Source organism: Eubalaena glacialis, chromosome 10 (assembly GCF_028564815.1).
Source record: "Eubalaena glacialis isolate mEubGla1 chromosome 10, mEubGla1.1.hap2.+ XY, whole genome shotgun sequence".
NCBI classification, from domain to species: Eukaryota; Metazoa; Chordata; class Mammalia; order Artiodactyla; family Balaenidae; genus Eubalaena; species Eubalaena glacialis.
In genome coordinates, this window is record NC_083725.1 from 79,960,147 (window position 1) to 79,984,767 (window position 24,621).

The 24,621-nt window shown below is 34.3% G+C and overlaps 2 protein-coding genes and 1 pseudogene across 2 annotated transcripts in view; 1 reads left to right on the plus strand and 2 right to left on the minus strand.

The window, feature by feature from the left end:
* Nucleotides 1–24,621, plus strand: part of PDE3B (phosphodiesterase 3B) — a 174,824-nt gene that overhangs the window by 20,793 nt on the left and 129,410 nt on the right. The gene's annotated exons all lie outside the window — the stretch shown is intronic.
* On the minus strand, nucleotides 17,380–17,815 carry LOC133099414 (ubiquitin-conjugating enzyme E2 D3-like; annotated as a pseudogene).
* LOC133099415 (large ribosomal subunit protein eL39-like) lies at nucleotides 19,657–19,996 on the minus strand. Its single transcript, XM_061203061.1, has one exon. The coding sequence runs from the start codon at nucleotides 19,968–19,970 to the stop codon at nucleotides 19,815–19,817; it is 156 nt and encodes a 51-aa protein (XP_061059044.1). The 5' UTR covers nucleotides 19,971–19,996; the 3' UTR covers nucleotides 19,657–19,814.

The window sequence follows — 24,621 nt, forward strand, 5'->3', positions numbered from 1 at the left end:
AGTGGTTAACTCTGAGCTTCTACTGCTGGGGGTGTGGGTTCGATCCCTGGTCAGGAAACTAAGATCCCACATGCGCAGCATGGCCATAAGTAAATAAATAAAAATTAAAAACACAGTAGATACCATTCTCTGCAGAAGTGGAAGAATAGCTCCTTAGAAAGAGAAAATCATGTAAACAGAGGTGGAGGAGTAGGGAAATAAAAAGTGTGCTCAGAAAATGGAAAGTATTTCAGTTTGGAGTGTGTGCTGGACAAAGAAGAATAGTAAATGGATAGTATTTGCAGAGACGTTAATTTTTACACTGCTTTTCCTCTTGTTTATTATTAAATCTTACATTATATCATGGCTTTTATAAATGCATGAGAATCAGTGTTGCCTTCATCATTAGTTTGAAGATATTGGGTCAAGTTTTGAGTTTTAGCGTTGCTGTCTGAGTGTTTTGCACATGGTGACAGAGTGCAAATAGTAGAAAGAACAGGAGTCATTTAGAGAGTGAGGCTTACAGTTAAGAATGTAGGCTCTGGAGTTGGACTGTCTGTGTTTGTATTCTGGCATCAGAATTCACTTTCCAGCTTGATGACCTAGGCAAATTACCTAATCCAGGCCTTAGTTTTCTCATTAGTAAAATAGGCATAGTCATAATAACTTTACCATAGAGTTGTTGTGAGGATTAAATGAGCGGTTCATATGAAGTACTTAGCCCAGAGCCCAGCAGGCACTGTCAAGAAATGTTACCTAATTTTTAAATTACATTTAGGAGCATGTAGTTGTCTTCAAATATTTGAAAGCCTGCCTTATGAAATAGGGATTAAACTTCCTGTTTTCATGAGAACTTCTGGGGACAGAACTGAGATTAATGTGTATAAATAACAAATAGGCAGCTTTTTGACTAATATGAGAAAATCTTTTGGTCATTTAAAGTTGTTTGGATCAGAATTGATTAGCTCGTGACATAATGATTTGCATGCCAGGGAAAGTGTTCAAGAAAAGACTGGGGATGTTTGAAAGTGTATTCATGCATCATGAAAACACAACAAAACTAAATAATATCTTCAGGATACCTCCCAACTGTAACTTTATTCTCCAGAGTCTGTGAAAATTGAAGCACTGGATAAACCATGTTGATTTCCTTTTCTCCTTCTCTATTTATTCCTCTTGAGAAGGTCAATCCCTCCTGCCCCCCCTCCCCCGGCCCTCACCACCTTAATCCAGCTTAAATGTCATCTTTATTTAACAGTATTTATTGAGCATATACAAATGTGCCAGGTTTTGTTCTAGATACCGTGATTAGTACTGTGAACAAGACACATAAGGTTTTTGCTCTAATGGAGCCTTAACAAAATTCTAGCACAGGTAAATAGAAAATAAAAACACAGTAAAATAACTTCAGGTAGTTCCAAGTACTGTGATGCATGAAGAAAGTAAAACAGAATAATGGGCCAGGGTGGTGGAGGTGGAGCTTTAGGTAAGATGGTCAGGAAAAGCCTCTCTGAAGAGACGTTTTAACTGACACATGAATGTTGAGAAGGAGCTGGTCATGTAGGCTCTGGGAGAAGAACATTCCAGACAGAAAGACTAGCAAAGGCAAGGTCCCTGTGGTGGGAAAGACCCTGGCATTCTTGGGGGTTAGAAAGAAATATGGGTGGGCGGAGAGTGGTAGGCGAGGTAAGAAGCGTGTGGATCACATAGGGCCTTGTAGACCATGTTGACACTTGCACTTCTTTCTAACTGCATTCTGATGGGAAGCAGTGAGACAATTTCATGATATCATTTAATGCTTCAAAAATATTTTTCTGGCTTTTTTATGGGCTATTGGTGGGGAGTATCTAGAGTGGAAGCAGAAAGATAGGTGGCTGTTGCAGTTGTCCGAGTGAGAGGGGACTGGCTTGGACTATCTCAGTGGACTTTCTTTTCCACCACCCCCTCCCCGCCCCACTTTGATCACCTGGATAGAATGTCCTTTTTAATATTTATAATGTTTTACATACACTACTGTTAAAGTACCTTTAGTTACCTATGTGATTGCCTTCCTATTGAGAAGCTGAGTTCCTTAAGCATAGGGGCAATGTCTTATCCCTCTTCTGCATTCCTTATCCTTAGTGCTGCAGATAGCACTGTAGCATTGTTATTAACATAGCACTTAATAAATGTCTATTAAGTGAATTCATATATGCTCTTTATTAGGTTAAAGAAGTTCCTTTCTATTCTTAGTTTGCTGAAAGTTGAATGTCATCAAATTTTTGCATCAAATGATATGATCATATAGTATGTCTTTTTTTCTTTACACTGTTAATATGATGGATTACATTGCTTTTGTTTCTTGAATATTGAACCAGCTTTTGCATCGCAGGGATAAGTACCACTTGGCTGTGGTGTATTATTATTCTTGTGTATTGCTGGATTTGATTTGTTAATATTTTGTTGAGGATTTTTGTATCTATGTTCATGAGGGATGTAAGTCTGTAGTTTTTTTGGTACTGTTTTTGTCTAGTTTTGGTATCAGGGTAATGATGCTCCCACTATGAGTTGGGAAGTATTCCCTTTTCTGTTTTCAGAAGAGAGTATATAGAATTAGTTTTATTTATTCTTTAAATGTTTGGTAGAATTTCCGAATGATATCATTGGGGACTAGAAATTCCTTTTTTCTCTTTGGAAAGTTTTGAACTATGTATTCAATTCATTAATTTTCTCTGTTTCTTTTCTGGTTTTTTCACTGATGTCTGATCTTATCATTGTTACCTTTTTTCTGCTTGCTTATAGGCTTATTTTGTTCTCATTATAGTTTGTTAAGGTGGAAGCTTAGATTATTGATTTTAGATTTCTTTTCTAATATAAGCATGTAGTGCTTTAGCTTTCCCTCTAAGCACTATTCTATCTGCATGTCATAAATTTTGATATGTTGTATTTTAATTTTTATTTGGTTCATACTATTTTCTAATTTCCCTTTAAACTTCCTCTTTGAATTACAGCTTATTTAGAAGTTGTTTAATTTCTAAGTGTTTGGAGTATTTCTTTTATCCTTTTGTTATTGATTTCTAGTCTAATTTCTAATTTTATTATGGTCAGAAAGCTTACTTTATATGATTTCAGTTCTGTAAATATATTTGGTGCATGTGTATGATCTTTTCTCTGCTGTATTTACCCTGGATGGACTTGCTAGGTGGTAGGGTACGTCTGTGCTTCAATTTTGCTGAATAATGCCAAATTGTTTTTCAAGTGAAGTGACGACATAAAACTTTGTGTAGGTTGAAAAATTACTAATTTGTGACTTCTCAAATGTTTATTTAAATAAAAAATTTATAGTAAATTTATAAGTTATATTGAATTGATTTGAAATATTTGAATCTTGAAATAGAAATGGAAGTTGTATCCCAAAGAATATAAAAGTTGAAAAATATTTAAATAGTTCTAAAGCCAGTGGGAAATGTGAAGCAATACTGTTAAAAGCTGTTAGAGAAACAATGGAACTGTGTTCATTTAATATTAATGAATTCTGAAGGTTTTCCTAGAAATTTGGTTTTGCTGCCCACTAAAGGTATTTCAAGCCCATTTTATGCATCATACCTGTGCTGCACCAAGAGCAGATGAAAGTTCCTGGGGGAACTTTCTCAGTGACCCATAATTTGAGATAGGATGATAGTTATGGAGCTACAGAAAATAGTACTAAAGTTGCCACTGTATCTGTTTTATTTGCCTAACAAACAGATTTCTCATTGCCTCTTCTTTCACAGATCTTATGGATGACATACAATTCACTTTATTTATTAGTGTCTAATCGATTAGCATATAATCTTAAGATTATAATTCTAAAGGTGAAATGGATCTTAATTGAGTAATTTAGGAGTTTACTCAAATCACCACATAATTTCCTTTTTTTGAACAATGTACAATATGCACTTCTCTTATTACACAGGTTCAAAAAGTTTCTGACTAGATAGGAGATAGTTTCCCTTTAAAGCTACATTCAGAATTTTTTTTCTACGATAGTAACTTGAAAGTATGCAGTTTCCCTTTTCATTTCATTTATTGAAATTGATTTTTATTGCTGTTTTTGGTAAAGAAATTTAAAATTTCACTAACATTTGTTTTTTAACCATAGGGAAAATGTGTTTTCAAGAAATTAGAGATTTGAATTTGAAATATTTTTTATGTTAAACATTCTGCCAATTTTTTGTTTAACTATGGGCTCTTCATAACATCAAAGAGTTGCGTGTTTTAGAGCTTAGAGAAAAATGGACACACTGAATCCTAGCAACTAAAGGCAAATAGACAGCTACGTCAGTACCACACTTATGTCAGCGGTTTGTCCTATTTGCTTGGGAACTCTTTTGTTTTAGTAGTGTGTTTACAATGAAGTCTTTCACTGGAGCAGGACTACATGATTGAATATGTACTCCGTGTTGTTTGAGTACATTCTGTATACAAACTTTAAGACATATGTATACAGGCATATTTACTGTGATTTAGTTATTTGTTATTGGTATTTAGTCTTATTTATTGTATTTATTTTCTTTCTCAAAAGTATTTTATCTGTTCATGTTTAATAACTAGCAGTAGGCTTTGCATTTCTAATTATGGTGTCCTTGTATAGGGCACTGAGTGTGATTCCAGATAAGTTATTATAATTAGATCTGTATGGTTTATGAGCCACATGACTTGTTTTTAAGAGGGAAGTTTAAGCTATTAGAGGTGGAATAATCTGTATTCTTCTTGAACAAGGCCTATAATTTTATCATGCCTTAATTTTCCTAAAGGTTACTCTGAAAATTATTTACTAAGAGTTTAAAAGTTATCATTAAAATGAAGTTCAGAGTGCTCCCGGGGCTGTGGGATTTTGTGTGTGTTTTCTGAGGCGGGGCAGATGTTATCTTCATGAAAAAGGCCAATAGGCAGTTGAATCGAAGATCATAGGTTTGAAAAGAGAATGAGGCTAGAGATAAACTTTTGAAGCTATTCAGTATGTTTCATTCATTCCTCTATATGCCCCAGGGAATTCAGGCCTTGGAGTTCATGCAGACCACAAGGCTGGCATCTCACTTTCCCATAGAGTTGATAGTCTAGTCACTATATTCTAGAGGGAGGATTATTTGCTAAAGAAGGTCATAGATGAAGTTTGAGAATAGATGGGACTGGGGGGAAAAAAGGAGTGCAGATAGAATTTTTTAAAAATTAAGGACAACCTGACTTTGGGAAGTACCTGTATTGTGTAGGTTTTCAGGAGAAAGGCAAGAATTGTGGGAAATACCTATATTTAGTGGTTGGCATGTCAAAAAGGAGTCAGCAAAGAAAACAGAGTCAGGGTGGTAGGTTGTGGGGGATTTACCACTTGTGCAAATTTCTTCTAAGCCTTGGGGAGAAAGGTGTTCACATGGCCACATGTTTCTGTAGGATTTCCAAAAGTAAGGTATTTTAAGTTAAGAGTGCTCTTTCCATTCTTGATTTACCCTCATGTCATGTAGCATTGGAGTGCCTGTAGGCATTTTTGGCATCCAGCTAAGGGAAAGTTGAATTGGGGTTACATTTAGTTTGGGTGGCATATGTTTATATGGTTCATTGTCACTTCAGAGTGTAGTTAGGTTTTTGCTAGCTGTTCTGGTATAGGGATGACATTTGGAATACAGTTGACCCTTGAACAACACAGGTTTGAACTGTGTGGGTTTACTTACATGCAGATTTTTTCCAATAATAAATAACTATAGTACTACACTATCTGAGGTTGGTTGAATCCATGGATGTGGAACCTTGGATATGGAGGAGCTGCCTATATGGAGGGCTGACTATAAATTATATACAGATTTTCGACTGCTCGGAGGGTTGGCACTCTTAGCCCCCCTGGTTGTTCAAGGGTCAACTGTACTCTTATTACTTACTGTGCTGACTCAGTGTTATGAAAAAAGATGCAAGGCCAGAGATTATAGATGATATGGACATGTCCTACAGAATCTGACACTAGAAGTACGTGAGTAGGGTAAGAGAAACACAGTTTGAAATACACCAAGCCAGAAGCTAGTCTGGGGAAAACTCTTTTGAATCTGATAGCTTATAAAGGAAAGAAACAAATGTTAAGTTTCCCCAAATTTGACAACAGTACTAAAATTTTATATTACATAGCCAGGAACAGTTTGTGAACGTAAAAGAATATTTTCTAAAATGTAAGTAACGATTTAGTTTTCAGAAAGTTTTAAAAAACCTATTTCTTTATAGAAAATCTTACATATTTCTATCTCCTTATAGAAAATGTTACATATCATTGTCACATGAAGAAGTGATCATGAAAGATATGCAATTAAAATGTAGAAAAAGTATCCTAGAAGTGTATCAGGGAGTTTATTATTGGTAGAATTATGATGTTATTTTTCTAGATTTTAGTGATACTTGTGTTGTGATTCTTTCCCCCCTCATTCTAGATAAGTATTCACCATTACACCTAAGTTTGTATTTCTAATTTAACTTTTTTTTCTTAAAGAGGTTCCCCTAAATTGTTTAAAGTTCAGGCCCAGCAAAACCTGGGAGACACAGAATCATGCACGTCAAGAGGATACAGTTTAAAGATGGAGGATGTGTTCTGTTTTAAATGATGCATTGAGGTCATATGGAAGGCAGTTTGACTTGGTGATAAAGGTTGTTATTGATCATATGAATTTGGGAGTAGAGAGTGGAGGTTGTATATTTTTTTAAGAAAGTGGCTGTGACGTCAAACAACAGTATTTTGGAAGGGAAAGCAAGGTCCAGGCAAGTTTTATGTGTATGTGTGTGTATGCTTCAAAGATAGATGCACATCTAAATATGTTAGAGAGAGAGAAAAGAGATATATATATATATATATATATACACACACATATATATATAAAATATATGTGTGTATATATATACATATATGTGTGTGTATGTATATATATATGTATATACACACATATATTTATATAACACAGAAGGAAAAATTAAAGATAATAGCAAGTGAGGTTAAAGCTCACAGTAGCTAGAGCAGAGAGGTAAGGAAATGTGATCAAGACACAGGAGTAAACTAAACAGTAGAATTCAGTGAAGGGGCAAACATCCATCCCTATACACTTAAGTAGTTTTTTTTAAAAAAAAATGATGTTTAATTGGTATATAACATCATGTTTGTTTCAGGTACAAATAATGATTCAATATTTTGTATTTATTGCAAAATAATCGTCATAATAAGTCTAGTTAACATCCATCACCTTACATAGTTATCAAAAAATTGTTTTTTCTTGTGATGAGGACTTTTAAGATTTACTCCGTTAGCAGCTTTCAAATGTGCACTATAGTATTATTGACTACAGTCATTTTGCACACCCCTACCCCCCACCTCTGGCAAACCACCAATATGTTCTCTGTATCTATAGCTTGTTTTTTCTGTTTTTGTTGTTTGTTTGTTTTTTAGATTCTACAAATGAGTGAAATCATACAGCATTTTTCTTTCTCTGTCTGACTTATTTCACTTAGTATAATGCCCTCAAGATCCATGCATTTTGTCACAAATGTCAAGATTTCATTCTTTTTTATGGCTGAATAATATTCGTGTGTGTCTGCACGCACACAACACACAAATACCACATTTTCTTTCCATTCATTCATCCATCGATGGACACTTAGGTTATTTCCCTATCTTGGCTATTTGTAAATAATGCTGCATTTCAGCAGTTGTTTAGTCATCACTGTTTTAGCTCTGTGTTGATGCTGAGTATTGTAATTGGTTTTTATAATGCTGGCCCCAAGCATTTCTTCCTAAAACCATGACATACTCTGTGCTTAGTTGGCTCCAAAACAATACAGTTTTAAAAGATTAACATTTGGATGGTTATGTCTTTCATGACATAAATGGAAGATAATTATCTGTATTAATTTAACATGTTAAAATCAGTCTTCCCAAATTCTTCTTTGACTATATGAAGTGGTTGCCCCAAATTAGAGATATATATCAAGTCTTTTGCTGGTAAGGTTATACAAACTGATTATTACCAAAGACTTGGAATACATTTATTTTCTTTTAGCTTTATAGATCTTATGGAAAAGGGTACAAATTGAGTATCAGATAGGACATTTATTATTACTTTTTTCATTCCATCCACCAATATTTATTAGGTGTCTACTACATGGCAGACATGGGTCTAGGTGCTAGGGGAGAGCAATGAACTACATGGACAAAGTCTCTGCCTTCATGGAACTTGCATTCTAGTGGGAGAGATAGAAAATAAGAAATAAGCACATATACATGTAATATATTATCAGATAGCAATGTGTGTTGTGAAGAAAAATAAAGGAGAGTAAGATGACAGTGTGGTGGAGGATGATATTTAGATAATGTGATAGGAAAGCCAGGTAGGATATTTACAAATCACTTTTTCTCAGTATATTTAGAAAATTATTTTATGCAAGCCAAACAGTGTTTACAAAGATCAAACCATTTAAAACTTAATAGGAGCAACATCTGTTCACCATAGTTTTCTCATCTCTAAAATTAGTACCTACCCTGTAGGTTTGTTGAATAGTTTAAATAAGATTGTGTGTGTGTGTGTGTGTATGTATGTGCAAGTATAGCCTTGGCACAATGCTTGAGTTATTATCAACTCTCAATAAATGTTGAGTCTCCTTTTTAGCACGACTTTATTTCCTGTTATTTATTTTATATGCATTTATATGAACCAAATAGGTCATGAGTTGACCAAGTCCTCTGTTAAGTACTTTCTTTTCCTGCATATGTCTCCAAATTCCAGATTGAAGCTTTTTTCTTCAAATTTAGAGAATACAACTTTTTAAAATTGAGGCATAACATACATACTACCAAGTACACTAATCTTAAAATATACTGCTTAATGAATGTTTTCATAGGTATATACATATGTGGTTACCACCCAGATCCAAATATAAAACATTCCCAGCACACCAGAAGAAATCTTTGTTCATGCTTAGAGGCATTACTCCCTCCATATGTTAACGACTATCCTAACTCCTATCTCCATCAATTTTTTTGGCCTGTTTTTGAATTTCATATAAATCGAGTTACATGGTATGTTATCTATTATATCTGGTTTCCTTTGCTGAAAATAATGCCTACAAGATTCATAAATGTTGTTAAATGTATCATTAGTTTATTCTTTTATAGTTCTGTGTAGTATTCTGTAGTACAAATGTATCATTATTTATTCATTCTCCAGTTTATGATCATTTGAGTTATTTCCATTTTGGGGGAACATTTGTGATTAAAGCTGTTGTGAACATTCTTATACATCTTTTGGTAGACATATATTAATTTTTGTTGACTATATACCTAGGAGTGGGTTTATTGAATCATAGGGTAGGTATATGTTTGACCCTCAATAGAAACTGCCAAGCAATTTTCCAAAGTTGTACCAATTTATACACCCGGTAGTAGTCGATGAGAGTTCCAGTTGCTCCACATTCTAATCAACACTTCAGATGAGTGTTTAGCCATTCTGTGAGTTGTGTGGTGCTGTGTCATTGTCACTTTAATTTACATTTCTTTGATGCTTATGATGCTTGAGTACTTTTCTATATGTTGATGGGCCATTTGGGTATTCTCTTTTTTGAAATTCCTGTTTAGATCTTTTGCCCATTTAAAAAATTGGATTTTTTTTTATTATTGATTTATAGTAGTCTTTTACATTCTTTGTGAATTCTAGATACAAAACCTTTGCTGGATTTACGTACTGGGAATATCTTCTACTGGTCTGTGGCTTATCCATTTGCTCTCTTAATGATATCTTTTGGTGAACAGAAGTTCTTAATTTTATTTATTTATTTATTTATTTATTTATTTATTTATTTTTGGCTGTGTTGGGTCTTCGTTTCTGTGCGAGGGCTTTCCCTAGTTGTGGCAAGCGGGGGCCACTCTTCATCGCGGTGCGCGAGCCTCTCACTATCGCGGCCTCTCTTGTTGCGGAGCACAGGCTCCAGACGCGCAGGCTCAGTCATTGTGGCTCACGGGCCCAGCCGCTCCGCGGCACGTGGGATCTTCCCAGACCAGGGCTCGAACCCGTGTCCCCTGCATCGGCAGGCAGACTCTCAACCACTGCGCCACCAGGGAAGCCAGAAGTTCTTAATTTTAATGAAGTATATGACTTTTTTTTTTCTATTAATAGGCTAGTAAGTTTAGTTTTTAGTTAGCAGTTTAGCGGCCTTTTGAATATTTTAAAAAATCTTTGCTTACATGAAGATCATGAAGATATTTTCATATATTTTCTTCTAGAAGCTTTATAGTTTTACCTTTTACTTTTAGGTTTGTGATCTATCTTGAATTAATTTTTGTTAATGGTGTCAAGGTTCATTGTTTTTTCATACTAGTTTCCAAAACTCTAGCACCATTGACTGAAAAGGCTGTCTTTTCCCCACACAGATTTTCAGTGGCATCTTTTTCATAAAGCAAGTGACCATATATGTGTGGATCTGTTTTTGGACTCTGTTTCATTAGTATATTTGTCCATCCTTTGACCATTGTCACACTAAAACTTTATAGTAAATGTTGAAATCTTGTTGTGTAAGTCCTTCAGCTTTGTCCTTCTTAAAGATTGAAGTTGGCTATTCTAGGGTCTTTGCAGTTCCATATAAATTTTTGGATTGGTTTGTCAGTTTCCACAAAATGTCTTGCTGGAATTTTGATTAGGATTGCATTGGAGCTATAGATTAATTGGGGGGAATTGGTTGTCATAATAATATTGAGTCTTACAAACCATGAAATGTGTGTATTTCACCATTTATTTACTTCTTTAAAATTTTTTCTCATTATCATTTTTTAGTTTTCAGTGTAGCTATCTTACCCGTCTTATGAAAGATTTATTCATTATTTGATTTTTTGTTATTATATAATAAATGCTGTTTCATAAATTTGATTTTCCATTTGATTGTTATTACTATATAGAAATACAATAGAAAAGTCTTGAACTTGTATCAAAAAACCTTACTAGATTCACTTATTCATTGTAGTCGCTTGTTTGTAGATTCCTTTGCATTTTCTACATATATAATCATGTTATCTGTGAGCAAAGACAGTTTTACTTTTTCTGATCTTTATACTTTTCTGCCTTTTTATTGCCTTATTTCAATGGCTAGAACCTCCAATATAAAGTTGAATAGAAGTGAGGACAGTGGACAATCTTGTTTTCTCCCCAACTTCTGGGGAATATATTCAGTATATTGACATTAAAATTGATGTTAGCTGTAGTTGAGGGATGTGTGTGTATTTTTTTTGGTAAAAGATACCTTTTATCAGACTAAAGAATTTTCCTTCTTCTATTTCCAGATTGCTAAGAGGTTTGTAAAATTATGAATGAGTGTTAAATTTTATCAGATACTTTTTCTGTATCTATTGGGATGATCCTAGGATTTCTTTTTTTTATTTTGTTAATGTGGTGAGTTACTTTGGTTTATTTCCAAATGTTGAACCAACAGCATTGTTTTCTTGGAATAAATCCCACTTAGTCATATGTATTATCCTTTTTATATGTTGCTAGATTTGCCTTGCTAAATTATTATTATTATTTTTAGAATATTCATTAATGTTCATGAGAGATGTTGGTCTGTAATTTTCTTTTCTCATAATGTCCATGTCAGGTGTTGGTTTTAGGGTTATGCTGGCTTCATACAATGACTTAGTACTTCCTTTTTCACTATTTGCTGAAAAAAGTTGTGTAAGATTGGTTTCTGCTACTTTTAATATGTGGGATCATCTCTTTTTTTCTCTTATAAAATTTATGAAGTAGTCATCAAAATATAGGGTATGGTTGTCTTCTTCTACAGTTGAGGAACCTGAAGCTCAGAGTTAAGCAGGACTAGTCAGCTGGTAGTTACTGATCTGGTATTAAAAACCAGTTCTGTCTTACTTCAAAACCCGTGATGCATAATGTACATGGAGGAAAGTGACTGACCAAGTGGTCATATGGAGGTCTTAAGAAATACTAGAAGTTATTCTTTTGAAAGCTGAGAGAACTTCTTTTGGAAACTTACTTTCTGCTAGTCTAAGAATCACACTCCTGATGACTGCTTCTTAGCTGTTTGTGAGGGTTGTGGCTTAAAGCAGCTAAGCTTTATAATTCTCAGCTGGCTCTGTCCAACGAAAAGCCTGTCCCTTCCAAAACTGAACAAATCAGTTTTATTTCTCTGTGGTAACAAATGGTTACTTGGAATTTACTGGAATTCCTCTTTTTCCAAATCCACATAATCCTGGCAAAAATTCTTTGGCTTTGTAGAAGTTAAGATATTTCCTAGCATATGATAGGTTCAGAGAGTCAGCTCATCCTATACTGACAGGACCAAGGATAGGGGAAAAAACTTCATACGAGGGAAATATAAGGTGATTTTTAAGACTTATCTAGTACTTTATTTCCCCCTTAGTTCAAGCATTCTCATCAGAGAGGCTTTCTTATAAAAATAAAGTTAACTTTTATTTCACGTAGAAGCGTCTTTTCTTTCTACGGGGTACAAAGTACATGAAAAGGGGTACTTGTTTGTTGATCATTAAAAACTTCAGGTTTTCAAACAATTATTTACTAATGACATCTCATCCTGTAGCTATTTATGTTTTATTTTTAGAATTGTATTGGAAATGTTTGATTCCTTTATGATTTTTCAGCAAGTTATATAAAGTTGTTTAGTCACTAAAATTTATACTGTGCCCATGACATTATTTTATTCCCTTCGTATGAAAGCCTCAATAAGTTTTTCTTGTTTCCAGTTAACTTAATTAGAAAGTCTGGCTCCGTTTGAAGCAACTTCTCATTTTTAAAGCATCAAGCGTTATTTAGTGAAGCCTGTAAAAGAATAATATGAGAGAAGGTAATTCTTTTTAGGAGAAAAATGTTCTGTGTTAGTAAAACCTCAGGATTTTAGAGCTGAAAACTTTTCTAAGAGATCATTTAATCCTTTTAGTACTTGTGATATTGATATCTTAATGGGATTATTTTGCTGACAAATATAGTATTTATTGCTTTCTAAAATCCTTTGTTAATTATGGGTGCCTCCAACAATGGAGACACAAATTTAATTTAAAGGAATAGATATTATTGAGAAAAACAATTTATTCAGTCTTTCATGCAATAAAATTTGATGGAGGGCATTACGTATTATGCCAGGTGCTCCTAGGTACACAAACGAAAGCAACACAACCATTGCTCTCAGTAGTCACAATCATTGGGAAAAAAAAAGGAATAGATATTATTTTTAGCCTTGGTCACCTTAAAAATTGGAGTTAAAGTATTGGCCCTTTTTAGTTCTGCTGGTAATAGTAGATCTTATTCTCTTGCCATTCTATAGGTCTAATTGGTTAATATGTGGACTCTAATATTTAGTGAGGTTAATTATTAGTATGAAATTAAGGATTTCATTTTGGTTTTTATATAAAGCTAGACATAAATAGACTTCATAGTTAATTATTTATGCTGAATAATAAAAGTTTAAGTTTGGAGGTTCTATATATTATTGGGAACACTTGCTCTAGAAGTTGTATTAAAAATTTGATAGAAAAATAGGAAGTTGATTGATTTTATTATAATAATTTTGTGAAACAGGAAAAAAATTTTAAATTATCAAGGTAAACTGTCAAAAATAAGTATTTAGAAAGGAATGTTTTAATGTTGAATTACTTATGAACTGACAACTGTAATCTTTTGCCTAAGATTAATATCATAATACAGTGCTTTAAAAACTTTCATAGCAAAGGCTTGTCAGTTTTTCCTATTTTTAGGAAAAATTTTTAGGGTATTATTTCTTAAAATATTTGTTTAATAAAAAGAAAAATTACTAATATTCCAGATGAAGTTTTCCTTCCAAATGAAGTTTTCTCTTTTAACCTTACTGTGTTCTCACTTGTAATGTTCAACTGATATTGTTGCTGGCAAGGTCTCCTGACTAGTGAATTTATTCTCCTATCGTAAATGTTCTGATGTCATTATTTCCTTCTCTGTCTTTTATCATGGCTCAGTCATTTTATGGGAACCTGACACAGTGACAGGCAAAAGGTTAGCTGGAAGAGAAAAGAGATGAAACTGAAACTAAAAGTGATTCAATATATACTAAGTTATCAGTTACTACTTGCATATTATCCATGGTAAATTTTATATTTGTACTGGCTTTTCCTTGTGTTTTTAGGAGCCCTGCTTGGAGTATCTCCTTTGGTCATTTAGTTAACAAATCTAAATGCCTACTATGTGCATAACATTTCTGTGACTATCTAGCTCATTGATTTGTGCTCAAGTGATAGTATCCAATTTTAGTATTAACTTTCTAAAACATATAGAGCTTAGCGTTCCCCACATACAGGGCTTAATCTTCCCGACAAATTATATGTGTGTATTTTAATGGCAAAAATAAATGGATTTATTCAAATTCTAGCTCTCTGCCATTGGCACGAATAAATAGGTTTAACTATATTTCCTGTTAGCACTTTCTGAAGTTTTATTGAATGAGATGTCTAAAATGAGTAGTAGATATTATCTGTGTTGCAATTTTCTTTGGATTCTAATTACTTACACCATCTCTTTACAACTGATATTCAAAAATAGTTTCAAAAGTTTGAACAATTTTAACATAAAATTTCTGTTCCGCTTTTGCAATACATTTTTATTTCCTTCAAAGTAATACATACACATAGTTAAAAAATCAAACAGCACTAAAAGATCAAAATGAAAAATTGCAGTCCCCTTTCTAGTTCTTCCCCACTCTCCAGTCCTGCTCCTCAGACATAATCACTCCGAATTCTTTTCACTGTTTCTTGTGGTATTTATCTACGTAATTTAAAATAATATGCCTCTTCTGCCAATTTCTTGGCTTAAGTGATTCTTGTATGTTATTGAGAATTTAGGTCTCTTAGAGTCCTTCCCTTTCACTCTTCTTCTATTCTCTTACTGTAGCTATGTCACAATTTTAAAATCTATTTTTGGTATTTATATTTTTTGATTATGAAAATATTGTTTACTGTTGAACTAAGTCTACTTTAAAAAAGAAAAGCATCCAGTGTTACTATTAAAATGTCTGAAGCTAATCTGATTTCTCTCTGGAAGTTTTTAGGATTTTCTTTATCCTGGTGTTCACAAATTTTGTGATGTTGTGCCTTGGTATATGTCTTTTTTTCAATCATGTGCTGATATTTGATTTTTTTTTTTTTTAATTTAGGAGATTCATATCTTTTAGTTTGGGGAAAATTTCCTGTGGTTTTTAATAATTTCTCTTTTTTTCCTCTTTTCAATTCTTTCCTTCTGGACTTACTATTAATTGGCCATTGTATCTCCTATTTTGACATTGTATCTCTTAGATTAATTGCTTAATTAAAAAAAATTTTTTTTCTCCCCAAGTCCATCTCTTAGGATTTTTGTTTTATTTTTCTTGTTGTCCTTCACTTCATCTTCTCATCCTTCTACTGACTTACAAAATTTTTGTTATCGTAGTTTTAATTTCTCCAAGAGCTTTCTTGTTCTCTGTTCCCGTTTCAATATTATGTTTTTGCTTCATGGATGCAATATCTACTCTTATCTCTCTGAGATTATTAATAACATTTTATCGGTGTTTTCTTCTGTTTCTTTTTCCTGCCATTTCCTAATTTCTTGTGGCTCATTTTAGTCTTTGCCTTTCTATTGGAAGCTTTCATCAGATCCTTAGAGTCTTAGTTCTCTCAAAAGCAGACTCTAAGATAGGGAGATGATTCTAGGAATTATAATCAGAGAATGGGGAAGTGAGACAGTACAAGAGGAAAACTAGTAAAGAGTATATTGATTGAGTGGATTACTGCTGTGGACAGCTGGGATTCAATATTACTGGAGACTCTCAGAGAGACTCTATGCTGTCCAGTACTAACCACTAGCCATGTACTGTTATTTAAATATAAATTACTTAAATTAAATAAAATTTAAAATTCAGTTTTTGGTCACACTAACCACATCTCAAGTGCTCAATAGCCACTTGCAACTAGTGGCAGCCATATAGGACTGTGTAAATATCGAACATTTCCATGCTGGTTTAGACCATGATACCACAGAATTGTCTCACTGAGGTGCAGGGAAGCTGGGCACTTTAGCTACCAACATCTGTCCCTTATTGGTTAAAAGTTGCTCCTGGCATTCTTTTTTTTTTTTTTTTTTTTCCACACTAAAACTTTATTTTGTAAATTTTGACCCATTAATACTCCCATGTTATGGTTTTTTTCAGCTGTCAAGTGTACAAGGTAAAGAAAAAATTTAGTTAGGTGGGGGCTGCACCTGGAAAATAAGTTTCTTAAACTCCATATACACGTTTCAGAACTGCTGGGTCCCAAGTCCCTCTATGAACTCCTGGGCTGCCAGTATCATGTGCAGCCTACAAAGCTACACTATCTGAATGGCTTATTAATTCTGCATATCAAGTCGATCAATGTGTCAACCTGTAACAGACTGCACACTTTTAACTGAACATGGCAAAATATTCACTCTCTAGAACTTTACATCATCATTTGATGTCAAACAATGAAGCAAATCCCAACAGTATATACAAAAAACAGCTTTGCATTTACAAAAGATTGTTTCCCATACTGATTAATCCAGGCAGCTAACTCATTGGTTTATGCAACTTTTTTGAAGAAAAATAAATCAATTACTAGCAGAACTATTAGTTGATCACTCATCCATTGACAACTTGCATCATTTATTCAGTGCTATATTAAATAATGTATTGGAAGATAGATTAACTAATAGCTCCAAGCCTCCTAACAATTTAAATGAAAATTACAAAATGTTTGAGACCCTATTTTGGAATACAAAGGGTGTTTGACTTCCAATTTCCATTCTCTGTAGAACAAGAAAAGGTCATTCCTTTATGGACATGCATAAAATACATCACATTTTCTGTTCTGCTGATGCTATAAATTCAATACCAATTCTCCAGCCACATCAGTTATGAGCATAAAGTATATCATGTAACCTCAAATCTCTAACAGTAGAAGGCTTAAACAAGAATGGATGCTGCTAGAATAACGCTGCTTCCTTTGATGTGGCAACTCAGCATCCATCTCCCTTCCCCTCAGATGATTCTTCAGCATGTTAGAGCAGTGAGGAATGGTTTTAATCCCATACCCAAGTTAGAGTGAAGACATTGGCCACATAATACACCTGCTCCATTTTTTAAAAAATTCTGAATCTTGGGCAACTCTTCTCCTGTAACTGCTTTACAGTTTCTAAAAGCAGTTATTGTCCAAAGCTGGAAGAACTTAAGTCTTCTCAGATGAGCATGTGAATGAATGGAGGGAGGTAAACAAAAAATAAAAAAGATGAGGTCTGATAGGGGAGCAGCCAGATAAGAAAATCAAAAAAGGAATAGTAATTTAAAGTTTATTCCAGCTATAATGGAGGTTATTCTGACTTTTAGGTAGCATCACATGGCATACTTCTGAGTCCATTCCTGAGTTATTCTGTTGTATTTATCTCTTTTATAGATCCGTGCAATCTCTGGCACTAGGGGGTCATCTGGGTTTGGATCACATAGCAGTGAACAGATGGATAAAAGAAATTTAGAAGTAGTTAAAGCAGGAGACCACTGTGATCTTAGAATGTCAAGACAAATGCTGCCATTACTGTTAATATTTGGATGATAAATTCTTGTTGTAAATGCAACCTTAAGTGGTTTGAAGGGGTAGTCTGTAGGAAATGAACTGTCAAAAAGAATACACCACCTTGATATAGGCTGTCATTAGGTCCCATAATTGTAGCTTGCCAATGAAACATTTCATCCCCAACTGGACCTTCAGAACATTGTGCTGCAGGGTCACGGGCCAAATCACCAGTTCCTTATTAATCCGTTTCAGCACCATAGTCTGTGCTTTTTGTTTAGCTCCTTACTATTTCGGTGTGTGCTCAAAGGTCAGGCCAAAACTCTTGATTATCCCCACGGCTGGGAAGGATTGTCTCTTTGTCTCACACCAGCTCTGCCAGACACAGGTGCAGAGGGGCCGGGGCCTCCCTCAGGCTGCAGCCTGGCCTCCTCCCTGAGTGGCAGCTGGTGCCTCCCTGGCCCTACGGGGCTCATGCGCACGACCTCTCCTGGCGTTCTTAACTCCCTGTTACTTCTGGCCTGTGTCAGTCTGCTATCTCACCTCTATTTTCTACTAGCTGCCTGGTATACCAAATGCAGAATTTCTCTGGATCTCTGGTCTCTAGAATTTCTCCAGAGACCAAAATTCTGGTCTGCCAGTCTGAAGGGAAGTAGTCGCTTGACTGAACACGGTGGAGGTAGCGTCTTATCAGTATAAATATGTAGGTTTTCAATCAAACTCCCCAGATTTTAGTGGGAAATCTTACCCCAACATTCTATGGCAATTGCTATCTTCAAGTGCTAAGTCTTCAGAGGGGTCTGTGAGTAAATTGACTTCCTATTCTTTTTCCTTACTGTAGGCATTTAGGTTTCAATCTTTTTTGATCTGCAAATTACCACCCCTTTGGAGCTTAAGAAAAATTATGATATATAGTGTTTCAAACATACGGAAAAGTATAAAGAAAAATATACGTGCAATTCTTGTAATGCTGTGGTAAACCCAACTAGGCCGTGATGTATTGTTTTGTCTTGTCTTTTCTTTTCCCTCCCTCCCTCCCTTCCTTTTCTTCTTTCTTTTCCTTCAATGCCAAGATCTTTTATTTGATTAAATTTTAGGAGACTTGCCAACACTCATTGATATCAAGGCAGCTAAGATTTGTATTGGTTTTTCTCCTCTACTCTGCTGTGTTTAGTTTGGTAATATTTTATTGAGAATTTTGTGTCTATTTGCATAAGACATTTTGGCATTTAATGTTCTTTTCTTGTAACATCTGTTCTCATCTGGTTTTTTTTTTTTTATATTAATTAATTAATTAATTTATTTTTGGCTGTGTTGAGTTTTCGTTGCTGCATGCGGGCTTTCTCTAGTTGCGGCGAGCGGGGGCTACTCTTCCTTGCGGTGCGCGGGCTTCTCATTGCAGTGGCTTCTCTTGTTGTGGAGCACGGGCTCTAGGCACGCGGGCTTCAGTAGTTGTGGCACGCGGGCTCAGTAGTTGTGGCTCGTGGGCTCTAGAGCGCAGGCTCAGTAGTTGTGGCACATGGGCTTAATTGCTCCACGGCATATGGGATCTTCCCGGGCCAGGGCTCGAACCTGTGTCTCCTGCATTGGCAGGCGGATTCTTAACCACTGTGCCACCAGGGAAGCCCTCTCATCTGGTTTTGATATCAGGGTAGCACTAGACTTATGAAAAAGTTGGTGAGTGTTACCTCTTTTTCTGTTATCTGAAACAGTTTTTACAAAATTAGGATTAGTTGTTCCTTAAATGCTTGTTTGAACTACTCCGTTTGGGGCTAGCTGTACTTTTTGTGTGTGTCACACTCCTTCCTTCTGTTTTAATATTTTTCTTTATAACACAGAAATATCTTTCAGTTAGGTTCAGTTAGTGTAAGCTCTTTTTGTGTGTCTGAAAGTTTCTTTGTTTAACTCCTACTTTTGAATGATAGTTTACCAAGATGTAGAATTCTAGATTGTCAGTTTTTTTTTCTCCTGGGTTTTTCTTCCTCAAATATCTTTAGAAAATTTTCCAAATTTCTTCTTTTTTTAAGTTTGGCATGACCAGGAGGCTTGGGTCTTATCTAAATATTAGGTCTGAAGGTCTAACAAATGGAAATTAATTTTTTTTTTTTTCCAACAAAAGGTTCACATGTTTATTACTGAGCTACACAGTGAGCAGTGGTGAGGAAAGATCAAGAAAAGAGGAGAGAGCATCAAACACAGGCAGCTGTTCCAGACACTAGTGATGTTCTGATAATGTGTGCCACTTCATATGTGAGGCTCCTTATAGACCCAGCTTGGTTCTTCTCCAATGTCTTCTCTTAGAGTTGTACCTGATTTTATCACCAGTTTTCATTCGAAAACATTGGGCAATGGCACGATTCTGCTTTTGTTTCTTGGCCAGGAATTGCTTGATCCTGAAAGTCTTGTGAGAAGACATGGCGAGGAGCAAATCCAACCGCACATAGGATGGTGGACAAGAGAAAAGAGGGAAATTAATTTTTTAAATGGATATCCCAGTTTCTAATTAGACACCAGCAATATTTACGACAAAAAGTTCTTTATAGTCTCAAATATCTTTAATTTTAATGGAAACATTTTCTCCAAAAGATTAAACCAGAATTTCTGAATCATGGCTCTATATTAGATCCTACTGATTTGATTGGTTTGTGTTGGGGGTCTAGGTAGGCTTGGGTTATCTTTTGATGTGTCCAGGTGATTCTAATGTATAGATAGAGATTAAGAAACACTGAGTTACAAATTGATCTGTACTTCAGTGAAATTTTAATACAAATTTCAGCAGTCTTTTTCTTTTTTTTTTAAAGTTACTGACAATCTAATTCAAAATTAGATTGAAACTAATTTACAGGACTTCCCTGGTGGTCCAATGGTTAAGACTCCATGCTTCCACTGCAGGGGGCACGGTTTGATCCCTGGTGGGGGAACTAAGATCCCTCATGCTGTGTGGTGGCCAAAATAAAAATTTTTTTTTACATGGAAAGACAGTCAAAGCAATTTAAAAAAGAACATAGTTCAGACTACCTGATTCAAGATTTATTTAATTACAGTGTGGTAGTAGTAATAAGATAGACATTATGGATCAATAGAATAGAATCGAGTGTCCAGAAATAGACCCACACACATAAGATCAGTTGATTTTTAGCAAAGGTGCCAAGGCACATCAAAGGAGGAAGTTACAATCTTTTCAACAAATGTCCTGGAACAACTGGCTAATCTGTAGGGGAAAAAATGAACACTGACTCTTACTCACACCATACACAACACAAGGGTTATAGACCAAAATTTAAAAATAAAAAAAACTATAAAACATCTAGAAGAAAATTCTGAACATAAAAAAAAACCATAAAAGAAAAAAAATAATTAACTGGACTTCATTACAATTAAAAACTTTTCTTTGAAAGCTATCAGTAAGAAAATGCAAAGGTAAGCACTAGCATGGGAAAACTATTTATAATAAATATATCTGACAAATGACTTCTATCCAGAATATTTAAAGATCTCTTACAACTCAATAAAAAGAAAACAAATGATCAAATTAAAATTAGGCAAAAAATGTGAACACTCCTGCTAGGAATGTAAAATTGTACATTCCCTTGGAACATGTTTTGGCAATTTAGCGTATGATCTTGGAGCTCTCTCCTAAGTATTTAATGAAGAGAAATAAAAACATATATCCACAGAAAAATTTGTTCTTGTATGTTTGTAGCACTTTTGTTCATAAAAGCCGTAAATTAGAAACAACCCAAATGTTCATCACAGGTGAGTGGGTAAACAAATTGTGGTATATCCCTACAATGGAATACTACTCATTAATAAAAGGGAATGAAATATGAATACACACAACATGTGTGAATCTCAGAACATTAGCAAAACCTTATGCTAAATGGAAGAAGCCATATCCAAAGGAGTAAATACTGTATAATTCAGTTTATATACAATTCTAGAAAATGAAAAATAATTTATAGTGTCACAAAGCAGATCAGTGATCTGCCACCTAGGGCCAGTGGTAGGGGGAATTGAATACAGAGGAGTTTGAGGGAACTTTTGTTGGTGATGGAAATATTTATATCTTAATTGTGGGGATAATTACACAGTTGTACAATATTTGTCAAAAATCATTAAACTGAACATTTTAAATAGCTGTAAGTAAATTTGACTTCAATAAGTTTGATTTTAAGAAAAGTAACACTGGATTGGACAATCTCATATTCTTGTCCAATTACCATAGTATATAATTATGTGTCCTTTTCATAAGTTTTTATTTATTACTTTACTATTATGGGTATACACTGACAGTTTAGTTTGTATTATAATAAAATAAAATTCTAGAATCAAAATTACATTTCAAGAAGGATTATAACTGCTCTTTTTAACTGTGTGTGTGTGTGTGTGTGTGTGTGCACACGCGCATATGTGTAGAGTCTTTACTATAGGCATCCTCTTCCAAAATAAAATAAAACAAAAATAAACAAACTGGGAATTGTAGCTTTATTTTACATAGTGCAGAATAAAATAGGCAAAGACAATTTTGGGAATGAAATTGTAGCTTCTAGTTTTTATTTTGTGACTTCAAATCCATGTTAGTGGTTAAATTACAGTGTTCATGGTTGAATGTGGAGTATTTACTGTGGAGAAAGTATATTTATGGTCTTGGCTCATTTACTAATAAAATATTTTAACCTTTAATTGAATGTTGCTATAGCATGGATGTTAAGTGTATGTTACAATTACATTCTGTTGTATAATACTGGGAATGTTTTTATTATTTATATAGTAATAAGGTGAAAAACTGTATACTGTTTAAAAAATATGTGGATAATAGCTATTTCAGATCTTTCATGTGAGCCTATTAAAGCAAAAAAAAAAAGGTTAAATACTGTTTTGTATATGCTGAATTCGCTGCTGCACAAAATAGAATGCAATGACCGTGTTTTCAGAGTGCTGGAGTGATTGTAAACAGATGAAGAAGTGCTGAATCAGGCACTCCAGGACTTTGACAGTTGCCCTGGAAACAGGGTGCATTATACTTGCTAGCAATAATCTCCCTCCCTCCTTCCCTTCTTCCCTCCCTCCCTGTTTGTTTCTCCTCCCCCACTCCCTCCCTCCTCTTCCTTTCCTTTTTTTTGATGATGGCAGTGCAAGTTGAATTTGTATACTGATCTAGGCTCACACTTAATGTAAATGATTTTTTTAAATTGAGTTCAATGAAGGAAAATTAAACTATAGTTTTAATTAGACTATATTGTACAGTACCTGAAACTGAAAGGCTAAATAAACTGACATCTTTTAAAGTATTACATTTTCTTAGCATCTGTTATTGAGTTAAGAAGGTAGATTGAAATTTGTAATTTACTAAGTGACCTTGGATAAATTAAGCCCTCTGTTTCTCAATTTTCTCATTTGTAAAATGGCAATGGTAATAGTACCACAACTCCTAGTGGTGATGTAGATTAGATGAGCTAATGTATTTGAGGTGCTGGCACATAGTAACTTCTCAACAAATGTTTGCATATCATCATCATGATCATATCCAAAATAAAACAACTTCTATACCTCACTATGGCTATTTCAATACACGTGTTACTAAGCAATATAATGTATTTAAAAGAAAAATGCTGGTAATGACACTTGCAAATAAACAAAAAGAAGTGTATTGTAAATTTTAGATCATATATGTGGTTGAATTTTTAAATTGTATTTATTGCCAATGTATTAGGTTTTGTAATGATCATTTAGATAGGAGCAATATTCATTCATTTTTAGGGTTTTTGGCCAGTTTCATAGATTTTAAAATAGCTGTAAAGACATAATTACAGTTTTCATACACACATATTTTAGCATTTTGGTGCATGCTGTATTAGATTATATCTTCAGCATCTGACAGCATGTAGTAACAAGATTGATTTCTTCCTTATTCAATCGTCTGGCAAATACATATTGTGTACCTACTGTGTACCAGATGCTGGGGATATCACAATGAACAAGACAGTCAAGATTCTTGCTGTCATGAAACTACTGTCATGAAACTTAGAAATCATTGTTGGGGAAGGTACTGGGGAAGAGTGATTGGATAAAACAACACATAAGAGAACAAGATAGCTTCAGAAAGTGTGATAAGTCCTGAGAAAAAAATAAAACAGGCTGGTGGGATATAGTGTGCCGGGAAGGACTAATTTAGATTGCATGGTTATAGAAGTCCTTTGTGAGAAGATGACATTTGAGCTGAGACTTGAATGATGAGGAGACAGTCTCATGAAGACCTGGGGATGGATTTTCTGATTAGTGGGAATAAGAGTGCAACTGCTTCTTAGGCCTGATAAGCTTGGCATATTTGAATACTTTAAAAGATGAGTATTGCTAAAGGGTAACGATTGAGTGGAAGAGTGATAAAGGAGATGTGCGTAAAGATAGGCAGGGATCTGTATTTCACATATAGGCCCTGGGAATCATTTCTTACTGACTCTGTGAACCTTGATGCCACTAGCAAAGAGAGGTATGGAAAACATGTGGTTGGTATTAACAATGTGGCTTTTAGGAAACCAAAAAAATATCCACAGAGGTTTTCATTGCAGATTTGGAAGTATAATAAAAGAAATAATCATTAATTTTGTAGGCTCTGGAGATAAATCAGGCCTGACTGATTCCTGGCTTCTTTTTAGTGAAATATCAAGGTATAAAAATTTGTTTTGAAAGCAGTAGAGGAGAAAACTTGTACATAGCACCCTTTCCTCCTATTATATATGTATTTATTATATAACTACATAACTATATTCATATATATGGATATGTGTATACATAGAGATTGATATAGACACATATATGAATACTAATAATTTGGTTCATGTTTTGTGAATGCTATTATAAGATATGAACCTATCATATTTATATAGAATTACCAACTATGCAGTTTGCTAGTAATTTTCTATTTTGGATTAATGCACTTTGACGAATTAATCTTTCAGTCACTGAAATAGTGAATTAGTCACTCTTTGCTTTATTCACTTTGATAATTTACTTGAATATCATGGATTTTATGAAGGGATAGACTGATTTGTTTAAGTTTTTCCTTA